The sequence below is a fragment of the Medicago sativa genome, chromosome 3 (assembly GCF_051527215.1).
Source record: "Medicago sativa cultivar Bolivia chromosome 3, Bolivia_mono, whole genome shotgun sequence".
Classification (NCBI taxonomy): Eukaryota; Viridiplantae; Streptophyta; class Magnoliopsida; order Fabales; family Fabaceae; genus Medicago; species Medicago sativa.
In genome coordinates, this window is record NC_140751.1 from 95,467,614 (window position 1) to 95,484,002 (window position 16,389).

The 16,389-nt window shown below is 31.5% G+C and overlaps 1 protein-coding gene and 1 pseudogene across 2 annotated transcripts; both read right to left on the bottom strand.

Moving 5' to 3' along the window:
• Nucleotides 1-5,211: 5,211 nt before the first annotated feature.
• Nucleotides 5,212-8,064, bottom strand: LOC146942324 (endoglucanase 16-like). The gene is made up of 6 exons (XM_085756288.1): nucleotides 7,657-8,064; nucleotides 7,012-7,425; nucleotides 6,810-6,887; nucleotides 6,422-6,680; nucleotides 6,170-6,333; nucleotides 5,212-5,841 (listed from the first exon to the last, which is right to left on the bottom strand). The coding sequence occupies exons 1-6, from the start codon at nucleotides 7,867-7,869 to the stop codon at nucleotides 5,518-5,520; spliced, it is 1,452 nt and encodes a 483-aa protein (XP_085612414.1). The 5' UTR covers nucleotides 7,870-8,064; the 3' UTR covers nucleotides 5,212-5,517.
• A 482-nt stretch (nucleotides 8,065-8,546) lies between these two features.
• LOC146942325 (guanine nucleotide-binding protein alpha-2 subunit-like) lies at nucleotides 8,547-12,716 on the bottom strand (annotated as a pseudogene). The gene is made up of 7 exons (XR_015030042.1): nucleotides 12,536-12,716; nucleotides 10,729-10,942; nucleotides 10,482-10,536; nucleotides 10,141-10,275; nucleotides 9,646-9,740; nucleotides 8,964-9,199; nucleotides 8,547-8,839 (listed from the first exon to the last, which is right to left on the bottom strand). The product of XR_015030042.1 is annotated as a guanine nucleotide-binding protein alpha-2 subunit-like (transcript).
• Nucleotides 12,717-16,389: the final 3,673 nt, after the last annotated feature.

Genomic DNA, 16,389 nt, shown 5'->3' on the forward strand with positions numbered 1-16,389 from the left:
ATGGAGTATATTTTTAATAAGGCAAATGTTAACATGTGCCCCAAGGGCATATGTTTGGGAATTTAAAATAGAAATAATTCTTTTAAAAGTTTTGCATTCAACTTTTCAAAGTCAAACTTTTGTTCTTTCTATAAAAAAGTTCTAATTTTGGATTCTTTAACTTGTGCCCTTAGGGCACAAGATAACAAGACCCTTTTAATAAATACTCCATCCGTCCCGGAATATCTGACCCATTTACTGAAAAAAAGTGTCCCAAAATAACTGAGTCATTTCAATTTTCAATACAACTTTCATCATTCCCAATACAATATAACTCTAATTAATAGTACTTTCATCATTCCCAATTGATTATATTCCATTTTCCCCTTTATTTATACATTTTTCTTAATCTGTGTAAAAAACCAAACTGACTCAGATATTCCGGGACGAGTATAAAGTTGGTAAAGTTTATAATCAAGAGCAGAAAAGTAAATACTTGTAAAAAGAGACCGGTGAAGTAGATAGGATGATGATTGTTGATTGATGAGGGCGAAGCTTATCCATAAACAGAAAGAAGAAGGGTGTTTGTGTAGGTAGGTGGGACCGACCGGTTTGGAAAATTGAGGATTAAAATGTTGCAACGTCCCCATTCCGAGACACAAAACAGGTTTATGTCTCCCTCTTGCTCCCTAATTTCCCCACTTTTCTCCGGTCCTCCTAATACTCCTATTTCCTAACCATACCGTACGTGCCTTGCTAGTTTTTCTTTTTTAACATTCGATTTTTAGAGGAATGAGTCATGATGATCAAAAGTTTGATCTTGAATAAAAATTATTGTAAAATCGAATTTAAGTTTTTTCTGAACAATTGATTACTTGATAAAGCTAGAAAAATGACATTTTCTCAATTTACATTCGTTTAATAATGATTAATCTTCATCGAAAAATTTGTTGTGTGCGTTGGTGAAAACATAAATATATAAAAATTAAATGATATTCTAAGTTTCTTTTTTTAAGAAAAATGATATTCTAAGTTGGTTTGGCAACAATAACTTTCTTAATTGACATATGTAAAAAGTTGCTTTGACAATATTCTCTTTGTGTATGAGATAAAATAAGATAAGATTAGATTGCGATAAGATTAAAACATCCCCATTCATGAATGTTTCACCTATTTAGCATAAGTTATATTCATTGGAGACTGAAAAATTTAAGTTTTTACGTAGAGTAGAATGGTGGCTATGAATGCATACACTTTCTTCATTTTTTATCAGCTCAATTGTATTAAATTAAATTTTTTATTGTTTAAATGATTTTTTTTATTGAAATGTGATGATATAGAAATACTAATGAGATTTGGACCCAAAAAAAAAAATGCCAATGAGATCCATTTATTTTTCTTTTCTATAAAATATATTTATTCGTTTTGAGATGACGAGTTGAAAGAATTGAGTACCTATTGGATGAAAATTAAAAATTATATTCTATTATTTTTTTTCCTTCTTCTTTAGACTCCAAACATGTACACTACCAAAAAAAAAAAAGACTCCAAACATGTGAATAAAAATATTTATTTTTTCATACATCTAGTGAAGGATATTAGTATAAAATTATAAGTGGATTGAGTTTCTTATGACAATAAAAAGGGGATTGAGTTGATACTCATACTTATTTAGAATATAATAATGTCAATGTAAAATGTTTGTTTATCAAACACTATAAAATAAAGGAGAATGTTATACAATGTCTCATGAGCACTGATTAAGCAATAAAGGAGCAAGTTTTTATTAAAAAATGATGTAATTGTTACTTAATCAAAAGTAACAATTTATAATTCTAAAATAAAAATTATACTTTTCGATTCATTAACCATTGTCTCAGGAACACCGGTTAATAAGACCTTCTAAAATTGGAAAATACATAGAAGTGAGGAAAATGCTTTTAACATGACTCACATATATGTATCCATTTAATTTACTCAAAAGGACATCTATAAGGTACATATTAATTACCTATTCCAAATAATCACCGACAAAAAAAAGAGCAAGTCTTGATCCATAATGTAATATGCTTCTGCACTATATTTCCAGGACTAATTTTTTGGGTAACCAGATTATTCATGAAAAAATTTCCTTTGACTTTTGGCTGATGATTAATTTTTGTTAGAGAATCTACTGCAACTTTTAGTAGGGTCTTTCCTCAACCACATTTTTAACAATGTTTGCGGTATTTGTTCAAAAAAAAAAAACAATGTTTGCGGTAATTACACTAATATTAACATGAAATTAAGCTAAGTTAACCAAAAGAAACAAGTTTTGCTAGAGTCCCAGCTGCAAGGGAATTCACATATGTGCAAGGTTCAGTCTTAGATGAATCTGTACGTTTATCATTGAACTTGTCATTCACGTCAAGTCCACCTACAATGGCTCCAGTTAGGTCATGCGGATTTGGCGCATCTCTTTGTAGCCATTTCGCAAAGCTCGTAGGATAGTTTATCTCTTCGTTTGGTGACAGCCTTGGCACTGAAACACCTCTATGGGGAGCTCGTGTTGGTGGATTTTTTTCCCAAATCCTACCATGTATGATCTCCCTTCTGGATTTTTCCCCAATATGTAATCAATCTGTTTACCATTTAAATATTAGACAATCACTATATGTCTATATTGTTTATTTTCAAAGCATATGCTATAGCAATTTTGGATCATCTACAATTAGGGTATGGTGCTGTCGTGGTAAAGACTATTAGATTTAGAGAATTTAGAAGGGAAAAAATTATCTAAATCCAAATATCCCTGGAGCTACAACATCATACAACATTGATAATAATTAATATTCAAAAAATTAGAGATTGAAAAACAGAAGTATAACGAACCATGTTGCACAATATTAGAGATGTCAAAATGGGAGATTATTTTCCTTTTATAAATCTCTAAGTTTGTTTGTTAAATATAAAATTAATACGTGGAGTATAAATAATGTATTATATACTTTTTTTTTTGAAGGAATAATGTATTATATACTTAACAAGTCCCTAAAAAAAAGGAGAAATGATATTTTGACAACTACTTTTTGACAACTTTTGGACAACTTTCTCTCTCATACTCACATGATGTTGTTATCCTCTCTCTTCCTTTTTCTCTCTCCATTGTTTTTGACCAATAAGAAGTGAGAAAAACAAGGTTGTCATCAAATGGATGTCAAAATATCATTACTCAAAAAAAAATCATATACTTACTTGTTTTTTTGGCAAAATTCAAGATATGGGCCGCGTCGAATTCTCTATTTTCACATTTGACTTTTTGATTATATTTGGCAAGCAAATCACATATACAGTGAACAAAAAAGATGTACTGGTGGCATATTGGTTTGATTGATTTCTCTCTTTGATTGTTCGTGTCCCTAGTGACGAAGCTAGCAACTATTTTATGAGGGGGCCAATTTTTTTTTTTATTGTAAGCAACCAAGTAATTTGCAAGAAATTTATTCTCTAATTTATGTTTCTTTACTAACAAAACTCTCTTTGTAGTTGTTAGAATGACCTTAACTCTAAAAAATAAGATGAAATAAATCTATCAAGTTAACTTATAATAAATAAACTTATTTGAGGTAGCTAAATATATATTTTTGGAGTAGCTAAATATAAATTATACTTATTTATTCAAATAAAAAATTGGGGTAGCCAATGCTACCCCATAGTTGTTCGTAGTTTCGCCCCTACATGTCCCTATTTGTTTCTTCTGTTTGATTGCTCATCTCCTTATTGGTTCTTATGTTTGATTGCTTCTCTCCCTTTTGGTTTATCACTTCTTTTGTTTGAGTGCTTCTATCACTATTGGGATCTTCCGTTTAATTGCTCATCCCCCTCTACAAAGTCTTTTGTTTGGTTGCTTCTCTCTCTATTAAATGTTCTATTTGGTCGGTCATCTCTTTATTTGTTCTTCTGTTTGATTTCTCCTCTCTATATTGGCACTTCTATTTTATTTCTCCTCTCTCTATTGGCTCTTTTGTTTGGTTTCTTCTCTCTATTAGATCTTTTGTTCGATTTGGTTTGGTTTGAGATGATTTCTCTTTAATTTTGTTTACTCCTCTATATGATGGTTACTCACTTTGGTTTGTTACTCCTCTCAATTGGATATGTCATCATTTGGGTTGGTTTATTTTTAGAGTTAATTTTGTAAAATTTTGTAACGAGCTAAAAGCTTTAGTAATATTTAGCTTGAGTAGTGTTAGATTATTAGTGGCTAGAAATTCATCCCGAATAAGTGAGGAAATCCGGGGTTCGAACCCGACCCATACATATCGCAATGTCTATGTCAACTGAGTTATATTTACATGGACAATTATTTTGAGTTTCTGTTGTTATGCTTTTCACCTTTTTTTTACAAACTCTGGTTCTTGTTTTTGCATCGTGAATTTGAAAAGAGTTTTTAAATAATAAGTTATTGAGTTTATGCTATTAGTTCCTTTTATGTTTTTAATTTAGAAAAGTCCATTAGATATCACTAAATATTCATATAATACCATTTTGTATTCGGTATTTTGTTCAGTCTACTGAAACTCTCGTCATATTTGTTGGTTTTGTTCCGTCTTATATATGATTCTCTATTTTGTTAACACTCTCACTCCACTTTCCGTGTGCTCAATCATATTAGTTTAATTAAATTTTATTGAAATGTGCTAATATATAATTACAATACAATATTAATGAGATCAATTTTTTTTTTGAGAGAAATATTAATGAGATCAATTTTTTTATTTTACTTGTCTAAAAAATTATTATTTGTTTTGACATGCTCGGGTGAAAGAATTGAGTGCATATTAGATGAAAATTAACATATTATCTTCTCTTATTTATTTTTCTTCTTTTAAGACTCCAAACTCGCGAGAAAAAGTATTTGATTATTCCTTAAAAAAAATTGATTTTTCACACATCTAACGAGGGATGTAAGAAATTATTAGTGGATTGAGTTGATATGCATAATTATTTAAAATAAAATATGTTTTTAGATAAAATGACAAAGTTATTATTAAGTCACACACATAACTGGAGGCGTCCGAGTTTGAACCCCATATTATTGTGTTTTGATATTGGTACGAAATTTTCACCAATGCAACATACTGTGAATAAAACTCCTAAAATTCCTTATCACTTGGACCAATCTATTATTATTAGTAAATAAAATGTTCTTTATCAAACACTAAAATAAAACTGAAAAATATGAAGTCTGGAAAATGCTTGTATCATGGTTCACATATTTTACTTACCCATTAATTTACTCAACAAGGCATCATCGATAAGATACATATTAATTACATATTCCAAATAAACATTGACCCACAAAAAAGCAAGTCTTGATCCATATATTTGACCTCCTACTATACTATATAAATACTAGTACTAATTTGTCTGGGTAATTGACTATTTGCTGATGACTAAATATGTGTCGAAGAATCTATTTACGACCTTTAGTAAGGTCTCCCCTTTCAACAATCTTTTAACTATGTTGGGGTAATCACATTAACGTGACATTAAGCTAAGTTAACCCAAAGAAGCAAGCTTTGCTAGAGCACCAGCTGCAAGAGAATTAACATATGTGCAAGGTTCAGTCTTAGGTGAATCTGTACGATTATCATCGAATTTGTCATTTATGTCAGGTCCACCTACAATGGCTCCAGTTAGCTCATGTGGATTTGGTCCATTTCTTTGCAGCCATTTCGAAAAGCTCGTGGGACAATTGATATCTTCGTTTGGTGACAACTTTGGCACTGAAGCACCTCTATGATGAGCTTGTGTGGGTGGATTTTTCCCGAATCCTACCATGTATGATCTTCCTTCTGGGTTTTTCCCCAATATGTAATCCATCTGTTAACAAACCAAACATTATATGTTCACGCTATAGATGTCTATATTGTTTATTTCTAAAGTATACACTATATCAATTTTGGATCTTCTATGATGGCGGTATTGTGCTCCCGCAGTAATAAAGACGTTAGATTTAAAGAAATTAGAGAGAAAAGCTTCTCTAAATTTAATTAAAAAAAACTGGAAACAAAAATAGAAGTATGTCTTGAATTTCGTCGTTGAATATTAGAGATTGCAAAATTTGAGATTAACTTCGTTTTGTGAGCCTCCAAATTTGTTTGATAATATAAAATTAATACATGTGAGCATAAATGGTGCATGTACTTACTTGTTTTTTGGCAAAATCAAGGATATGAGATGAGTCAAATTCTTTGTCTCCACATTTAACTTTTTGTTTATATTTGGCAAGCAAATCACTGTATACAGTGAACAAGAAAGATGTGCCGGTAGCATATTGTGTATTGGCTCCATCTCTCATATGAATAAATCCACCTGCATAATCATCATATATAATTATAGATTATACATGTAAAGATGACAATTAAATACTATAATCATAAACGTATATATATATATTTACCAGGAGACAAATGTATTTGGTGGTAAGGACTATCAGGAAGGACTGAGCATATGTAACTTTCACCATGTGCTTTAAATGTTTCAAGACCTTTTTGACCTTCAAAATGTAGCTGAGTGAGAAGAACTTGAACTCCAGCGTATTTAAGATCCCAACTGAATTCTGCTACATTAGCACTAATTGATTCTTCTTGTATATATTTCATGTACATCGATTTCTTTGTTGCCATGTATAACCAAGTTGCTGCCCACAACAATTCATCCTACATGATTCCAAAGATATGTACAATCAATTATTACAATCCCAACCCAACATTAATTCAGTCTCATATAACACTAATTATCAAAGCTTAGTAAATAAGGAAATGTTGTTTATAAGAGTAATAACATACGTTATAGCCTGAATAGGAGCAATAGAAAGGGCATTCTCCATCATATGTTCCTTTATGTGATTTTGCCAAATCGAAAAGCTGCCAGGAAATTGGTGAAAAAACAATTAGTTTTCATAATCCCATGAAAAAAATATCTCCTATGCATGTAACAAATACTTCAACTGGATTTAAATATAAGCAAAGGACTACATATATTCCATACCAATTTTGCTTTGTTGAGGAGACGACGAGCATATTTACGATCAGTATGTCTAAAAACAATGGAAGAAGAAGCCATAGCAGCAGCCGTTTCAGAAGCAATCTCACTACCGGGTGTGTTACTATCAATTACTTTAACAGATCTTTTTGTCTTCATTTTTTCTGGTGGAGCCCAACAATGATGATCATCAACTGGGTCCCCTACCTCAACATATAATTTGTTTCTTCTAGAACTAGCTTTTAGAAAATAATCTGTTCCCCATTTGATTGCATCTTGAATATTTCCCATTTCCTTTGTTGCTTCAAATTCTGTTTTGTAAAATATTGCAGCCCATGATAATGTAGTCACAGTGAATGCCATTGGTAACCCATATTTCACATTATCTCCTGCATCATAATATCCTCCAGATAGGTCGACCTACATTCAATTCAATAAAATTATGCACATTAGCCCAAATTATTCATTTAATGTATCTTTCATGATTAAAATATGTTAGACGGAAAATAATGAATTTGGTCATCAATTTTGGAATTTCTGACATTTAGAGGCGTATTTCATGTTTTTTTTTCTTTTTCTGTACACTTTTTTGTCGTTAATTCAACGTTTTATAGTAGTGATAATTTCATTTTATGAGAAAAAGAAAGATACATTAGCGAGTTTGCCATCATCGACAGCCGAGTCTCCTCTCCAAGGAACCCTGTTATTTGGAGGGAGTTTTCCTGATCTTTGTGCCTCTAAGAATATAAGGGATTTTGTGAGAGCCTCTTTATAATTAAATTGACCCTGGACAAGTATCATGCTTCCTTGGAACAAAGTAAGCCATGCTACAATGATTGCCCAATATACTCTTTTAGAATCCATGAGAATTACGCTAATAAAATTCAACCTTGTAAGATGAAGCTCTCAAATTGAGTTTATATAGAATATATGTAATGTAAAGATTGGTAACAAATTCTTTGATTTGGGTGTTGGTTTTATTTTGTGCTGGCGGGAAAAGCAAGAGAGTATGTTTTAGAGGATGGAATCAAATGAAAAGGAACAAGCTAAGAGATGGTTGTAAAGGCAAGAGGCCTTAAATCCTTTATTTATTTTGTGAATAGATTTTCCAACCTTCATTTGGAACCTAATTTACACATTACTATTCTCAATATGCGGTGGTTAGAACTACGACGTTTTTGTTTTCAACCAAATATGAAATTGGTGAATCAGGATGCACTACATAAACCCTCTTGTTTTAATTTCAAAATCACCTAAAATAAACAAACAAACAATATTTTGTTTTTTATAAAGTGAACGGTTCTTATTATATCAGCTTTAACGAATATTTTTAGCAGCATTTGATTCATATTTAATTTGTTGCCTAAAATTAGACTCAAAGTTTTGGTAGCAATTGATGTTGAGCTATAATTATATACATACAAAAATAGTATTGCAATGCAGGTCATGTTTTGTAAGGATGGTAAGGTGCACATCTATCCTTATATGGTCGCGTCCCATTTTGTAACATGATTTAGATTGTCCCAACAGAAAATCAAATATGCTAAACAATATTTTTATTTTCTTCGAAAACGATCTTGTGTGCAGTGTGTACTTTAATCTGTTTTAGTCAAAACATATATAATATAACTCTTTTATTTATACAATAAGTATAGTTGCCACTTGCCAGCACAATGAAGTTTTGTGCAAGTGTTCAAAAGATGTACATTATGAACTCACAATAGGGCAGGTAGCTAGGTACAAAACATACATCCGATAGATCTTGAAAACACGATCTACACGGTCAGGAGCAGAGCTCTGGAAGTACAATTCCTCAAAAAAATTCTTCACAAACCTGTAGACAGTTTACCGAAGTGAATTAATTGTTTAGGTAAATGGAATCCTAACCACGTCACTTGATTTTTATAAGGGGTCGATATGAATGCTTTCATTAGTCAGAAATCAACTACTTTGCTTACTCATGTGCATGCTCAATCTCTTGTTTCCCGGTTGAAACTGGTTGATAATTGATAATCTTTGAACCATTCATATGCATTGAGTGGAACCTGCACAAAGATGATAGACTGAAATGAATGACAATAGATATTCTCCCATCAATGACGAAGTGTACACGTATGTGTCGATGACTCTTGCCTTCGAGGATCTTTTTCTCAAATATGTCAAACTTGTTTAAAAATAACATGAAGGATGTTTTCTGTCAAGAAAAGAAAGGAACATCATCATTCACTGATATAGATACAAATGTTCAATACTAACATGGTATAAAGCTTGTGCTATATACATGAGCAAACAAAGAAATAATTAGGCCCTGTTTGGATAAACAACTGAATTATGAGCTTATCACATAAGTGCTTATGTATAAGCTATTTCTATAACAAGAGATAAAAGAAAATCAAGCTGCTTCCATATGAGCTGTAAGCTGTTTTCATAAGCTATTCTGGAGAGTTTATAGAAATAAGCTGAAAACTGTTTATAGTCATGTCATAAGTTGCTTCCATAAACTCGCCTAAACAGTCTCACAAATACTTATACCATTCGATAAGCTCAGTTAAACCAATCCAAACAGACGCTTAGTTGACACTAGAATTTACCAGGTAAATGTAGATGATATATAGAATTTAAGAAGAGTGTACATGAAACCTCAAAACATGGTTGCTTAAAAATCCATTCAAAAAGTTCCTTGGTTTCCATCATTCTGTTCTTGCTGTCATCTTTCAAAAAGTGTTTGATCATACCTGGAAGGTACATAAAATTCAACACATTAGCTTCTCATATCTCATAAATACAATGCTCTTGCAAACAAGACGTAATAGGTGAACAGGTTTGTCTATTCAAAGTCTTGGATGATACGAATCATTTGTTACCAATAATATGGCACACCAACATGCTTTTATTGTAGAACTAAACACCAAACATATACAATTACAAGACTAGAATGAAACATAATTTGCAGCCCTTTTTCAAGTCAAACATGTTTTTGTTATTGGCAAAGTAATTTATCAAATAGAAAGTATTTTAAACATGACATATATATTTTTTGTACTCCGCACTATTTAAATATGGAATTGTCCAAACAAACTTTACCATTGTCATTATTAACGGCAGTAAGATATGAAATTAAATGGCAGGCCATACTCGCTAATTGCAGCGCAGAATATTACAGCTGTAACTCCTTCAAAGAGATGGATCCATTTTATCCTCTCATTTATCTGGCCGCCAACATCAAAGAGTCTATAGACTTCACCTCTTCTCTTATTTTCTCCAACAGGGCTGTCAAATAACAAACATAGTAATCAAGTTATCCATTCTGTATACCATATTGTGATTAAGAAAATAGAATGAGTAGCACCGATTGCTACGATGAAATCTGTTCATACAGCATCAGGAATTGAATGACAGGATAGAACAGGAATAGTAATAAGCATGTCACTGTATCATTTTAGTCGAAAAAAATCATGTCAGCTAAGCATGTTGACCTGAACTGGATATCCACGAGACCAGTTGTACGAACTCTTGCATACAAACATCCTCCTGTGTTTGTAAAATGAAGTGAAAAATATTCAGAAATTTGTGATTTTCAAATTTGATGTGTCCATAAATGAAAACAGCGGGACTTCAGCAAATAAAGTTGAGATTGCAATATACATAGAGCAAATAAAACATAAATTTGGAGTTAGAGTTTCTATTTTTGCAAATCGCAGTAGAATGATAGATTTTTAATACCTTTGTAGGAACATAATTCACATTAGACAGCCTCTGCAAATTTTCCATGAAATATTTGGTTCAATCAGGAACTTGGAGCTCACTCTGCGAACTACATTGTTTTCATCGAATACAACATACTTTGAACAAATAAGATCGTTCTGAGCCAACTCCTTTGCTCCATCATGCAGTACCTGTTTAAACACATGAAGTAAAAACAAAGGATTACAATTTTCTTAGCTAACTCTGAACTCTATCTATTTTTAAGAAGAAAAAAAATGAACACACCGTTTGAAACAAAAGTTTTATCTGCATAATGTAACTTTGGAAGCAAATCAAATAAATATCAATAATCTAGCAATCACATGATATCCTAGAAAGTTGGGGAAATGCAACTTCTTGCTCTTGCCTGCTTAAAGATTGTAGAAGAAAAAAAACTATATGTGAAGTATATATGACTAAGATTAAAAGGAAAAACAGACCTAGCAGTAGAAGTTTTTAATATGTTTTCAGCCATTCTTTTGACTCGACTCTACACATTGAGTTGGCAAATAATTTATTTTGTGTAACATTATAATCAATGGAAGGCAAATAATTGATATTGATTGATGCCGACTGAGAATGGATAGAGTAACCCACCTTTTATTGATGGGTAAAAAAAAAATTTGCCTTGATACAAACTAGCAAAGAACACACGCACACTATTTCAGTTTTTTTTAAAGAGCATACCATATTAAGTTGATATTGGGGTAAGGACAATGCATATGCAAGGTCCGGGATTCAAATCCCGACCACCACAAAAAAAAAAAAATTGATACAAACCAGAAAACAACACACACATTCCTTCCTCCATTAAAAGAAAAAAAACACACCGATATTTTTTTTATGGTGGTAAGAATTATTTAATCAATCTAGAAAAAAGTTATTATTTTTTTGACTAAAAAAAAGGTCTTTTTTTAGAGGTAAACAAAAAAAAAGTTTTTAGGGGTAAAAAAAACATTGACTGGATCCACTTTTATTATAAAAGAAATTCCCATTTCAAAAAGTATGAAAAGTTTTGGTAGACAAAAGAAAGTATAAAAGGTTGTTAAAAATACTTATAATCATATTGATATTAATTTTTTTTCCAAATATAATTCTCTATGAATCTAGACATATATCATATTTTCATACTAAAATCATATAAAACCAAGATTTTCTTTTATGAACAAAATCAAGAATTTGGTATATTTTTTGAAGGAATTTAATTAGTATATTGTGTGAGTATATAATTATTTTACACATGTATCTAATAATATGTTATCAAGTCAATTAATGAATAAAAAAAAAGTATTAGTTCAAGGGCAAATAGACTATTTATTTAAATTTTAATTTCCTGCATTTCAACATTCCCTTTCAATCCTTTCTTAAGAAAATAAAAAACATTCCCTTTCGGAATTGTTACTTATATCTTGCACCAAAAGACATAAATAAAGAAACAATTGTATTTGTCACTTAAACAAAAATAAAACTAAAAGAATTTTGACATTGACTAAAAAGGATAAATAAAGAAACAACATTTATTTCACAAAAATTTGTTTACTATCACATGTACAAAATCAACACTGATTTCGGGCATTAGCATCCTTTAAATATATCGACCCTTATACTCACTCTCACATCACCAACATCACTCCTTCTCCCTGTCTTTCAAGGTTGTTTTCTCTTAGAAAGAAAAATGGCCAAAACTCTAGCATTTTTGCTACTTTTACTTCAACTAGCCTCTTTAACAGCATTTGCTGAAAATCATTTCAATGCATTTGATATAAACATTTTCAATTTTGATGACCCATATGATGCATTTCCTGAAGAGTTTCAAACTCCTCACAAACCATCATCTTCTCCTTCCATTTACCATCAATCTTCTGCTCCTTCCCCTCACCACCACCATCACTCACCATCACCTGCTCCCTCCCCTCACCACCAATCACATGCTCCCTCCCCTCACCACCACCGCCATCGCTCACCATCACCTAGTCCTGCTCCTCACCACCACCACAATCATTCACCATCGCATGCTCCTTCCCATCATTCTCCTGCTCATTCTCCTCGCCACCAATCACATGCTCCCTCCCATCACCACCACTGCCATCACTCTCGCCACCACTGTCACTCACCATCACCCTCCCCTCACCACCATTCTCCTGCTCATTCTCCTCACCATCAGTCACATGCTCCATCCTCTCGCCACCACTGTCACTCACCATCACCCTCCCCTCACCACCATTCTCCTGCTCATTCTCTTCACCATCAATCACATGCTTCATCCCCTCACCACCACTGTCACTCACCACCACCCTCCCCTCACCACCATTCTCCGGCTCATTCTCCTCACCATCAACGACATGCTCCATCCCCTAATCATCACTCACCGTCACCTACTCCCTCTCCTCACCACAAGGCACCTGCTCCCTCCCGTCACCACATATATCCTACTATTTTCCCTCGCGACCAGTCGACACTCTCTGATCCTTATGAAGTGTTAAGAGTTTAAACTATCAATTTTTACAAAAAAAAAAAAAACTTGAATAATCAGTAGTAAAGAGTGACATTATGTGAGATTGTTGGTTCTTGTAATAAGTCAATATTAAAATAAAGATATTTATTACCTTTATTTAATTTGTTTATTGTAATAATGCGTTTATCCTTTTTATCACTAAAATTGTCACATTTCTCGAAAGAAAAAGTTCTAGATTTTTTGCATCTATAATTACACACCATGTTGCATAGGTATGAGTACCTTACGCGATAAGATACAAACACATGTACGAAATACGATAATTCTTTAAAAATAAAGGCACTAGTGTGTCTTAAAAAAATTTAAAAAAAAAAACATAAAAAAATTGTCCGAGAGCAATCCGCAATTTGAATTTCCACATTCCAATTTAGTGTCCTTTTAAACCAGACGACCTCTGGGGCTAGGTTGTTCTATATCATTTTTACAATTTAGTACCCATTTAGGCCATTGCAAGATGACAACAAACAATAAAATAAAAAAAACTAAGGATCCAAGTCTTTGTGCAAGTTTCGTGACAATGCCAAACAAGATGTGTCGTGAAATGTTCTACTCATTTTTTCCCCTTCCTTCATTCTATCCATTTCTTCTTTGATAATGTAATGACCCAAGATAGGCCTCATATAATAGAGTAGTACAAGTAGGTTAAAACTATGATGAATGTATTAGATATTTTCGTGGATGAATCACCATGTTCTATCAATCAAAATTAATAAGAAATTTGACTCTAATTGTCGTCGTCTAAATTTAGAGATTTGACAAGTGTACATAGGGCTTGCTTGCACTAATGTGATTTCTTCAAGTGGTGGCAGTAAACTCTCAAACGGTGGTGTGCGCCTCTCAATGGAATTAGGAGTGCGAATATAGATAAATAGGGTGTGAAAGTTAATAGGGCTTGTCACGTAATTTTAATTCTAATAATAATAATTTTTATCTTTATATAATACAAAAGGATACTTCTATGAGCATAAGTACACGTGGCGCCTCATTTTGCTTCTACCATTTAATGGTCCTCAAACAAATTTTTTGCAATGCATTAGACCTTTGATCAAGAAAGTTGACTTAATTGTGTATTATGTATTATGTATCCATTGCATTTAATATTTTTATCAACCAATTAGAATGGATCATGACTCATAATTTTTTTTCTTAACCAATCAAAATAGATCATGACTCATTTATATTTTATGAGCCAATCAAAATTGATCTTGACATGATTTTTTTCCTATATATAGACAATTTGTTTTTCATTATCTTCATCTACCATCTTCCTCTCATAAAATAAAAGACATTTTGTGTCCATAATTTAGGTTTCGAGTATACTTTTTATGATTGTTTTTCATTGTGGTTGTATTTATGTGCTTTTTGTTATAGCATGTAGGTGTGAAAATTCTGTATTTAGTTTTCCTTTATTTTTTTTATCCAGTTCCTTTTTTTTCTTCTTCTTCTTCTTCTAATTAACTATTTGCATTTTCAGGGTAACAAAATTCATGCTATTGTATGAAGAAATATGATCTATAAATTTGAGAATGATTTGAAGGAAGGAAAGGTCTACTTTGATGTTGCGCTACAAATCTTGGATCTTATCAAACAATGAAACATGACTACAAGCAAAATTTTTAGTTTAACACAAAAATGAAATTATGCGGAGTGAATAGTGTACCTTCAGATATTTCAGTTCAGATATTGATTTGGTGTTTCTTATTATGTCATTTATATGTATAATACTTTTATTTGTTCGGATTAGTTTTTTCATCACAACATTATTTTCGATCTTAAAGAGGTAGTACAATCTATTTGGAGGCTTTGATAAACTTTTTTTTTTTTAAAGAATGAGGCTTTGATAAACTTGATCATTTGTTATTTACACAAGTACAAAAAAGCAACCATTTTTAGAAAACTCCAATATTGTTTTAAACAATTATAAATTTGAAACAATTAATTGGACTCAAAGTGGTGAATGAGTTCTACTAAAAGATGAATTATTTAAGAAAAATAATTTTTGTTAAGACTTTAATTTCCTCTTTGCTCGAATTACCCGGGTCCTTTTCCTCTGGGACCGGAGGGTTAACCCCAACAACAAAAAAACATATTAGATTTTTTTCCACTATATTTTTAAACAAGTTTATGAATAACAAGATAAATGATACACATGCAAGATAAATGTCTTTTGTTACTAAATGATTAATGATACACATAAATGCATCAATCATGCAAGATAAATATGGAAGCTATTTGTTTGACCAAATAAATGAAGGATATTATTATGAATGTGTTATAAATAATTGAAAAAGATATTTGTACACCCTCCGGTCACTAATATAAGCAAAAGTTTGATTTTTAGATTCATTCATTAAATGACGTATGTATTCTTTATTATAGACTACATACGTAATTTAATGAATTAATCTAAAAATTAAACCTTTGCTTATATTAGTGATCAGTGTACTTTATATGTGTCATCACTTATATTATAAGTCATTCAAATGTTAACATATGTCAATGATAATTTCCAAGCCAAACATATTCAAACACTTTAAAAAGGAACAAGATGTAAAAAAAAATTAGCATTTATCTACAATATTCTTTTCTTTTTTTCCCGAATATTACAAGTTTTTTTATGGTATATCAAAGTATGCAACAAAATAATAGTAAATGCAAAAAAAAAATTATATATATAATCAAAACCGTGTATATTAATGTATATGCTATTTGCTAAAACCATTTATTATTATTGAATGAATATGCATGTTTTTTTTTGCTAACGAAATTTTTATTTTGTTTTTTGTTACTGCTAACGAATGAATATGCATGTTTGAACCCAAAAAAGTAGTATACAATATGAATGGCCTAGACATTTAAGAAAAAAATCGTATACTATTGATAAGTGTCATAAAAGTGTTAAATTCATGTTATATTTTAAGCACATTTTGTTGCTTGCTTTGCAAGTAATTGAAGGAAAAGCCGAGAAATAAGCGTTAAATGCCTTATTACGCTTTACTTATCATTACTCTATCCTTTTGTGCAGTAATTAGCCTCAAGACACTGATCAAAGTCCAATTCATCATGAAAAAGTGCAAAATGGTAAAAGCTGTCCAGCAAGCTTGAAGAAATGGCGCTAATAGCGT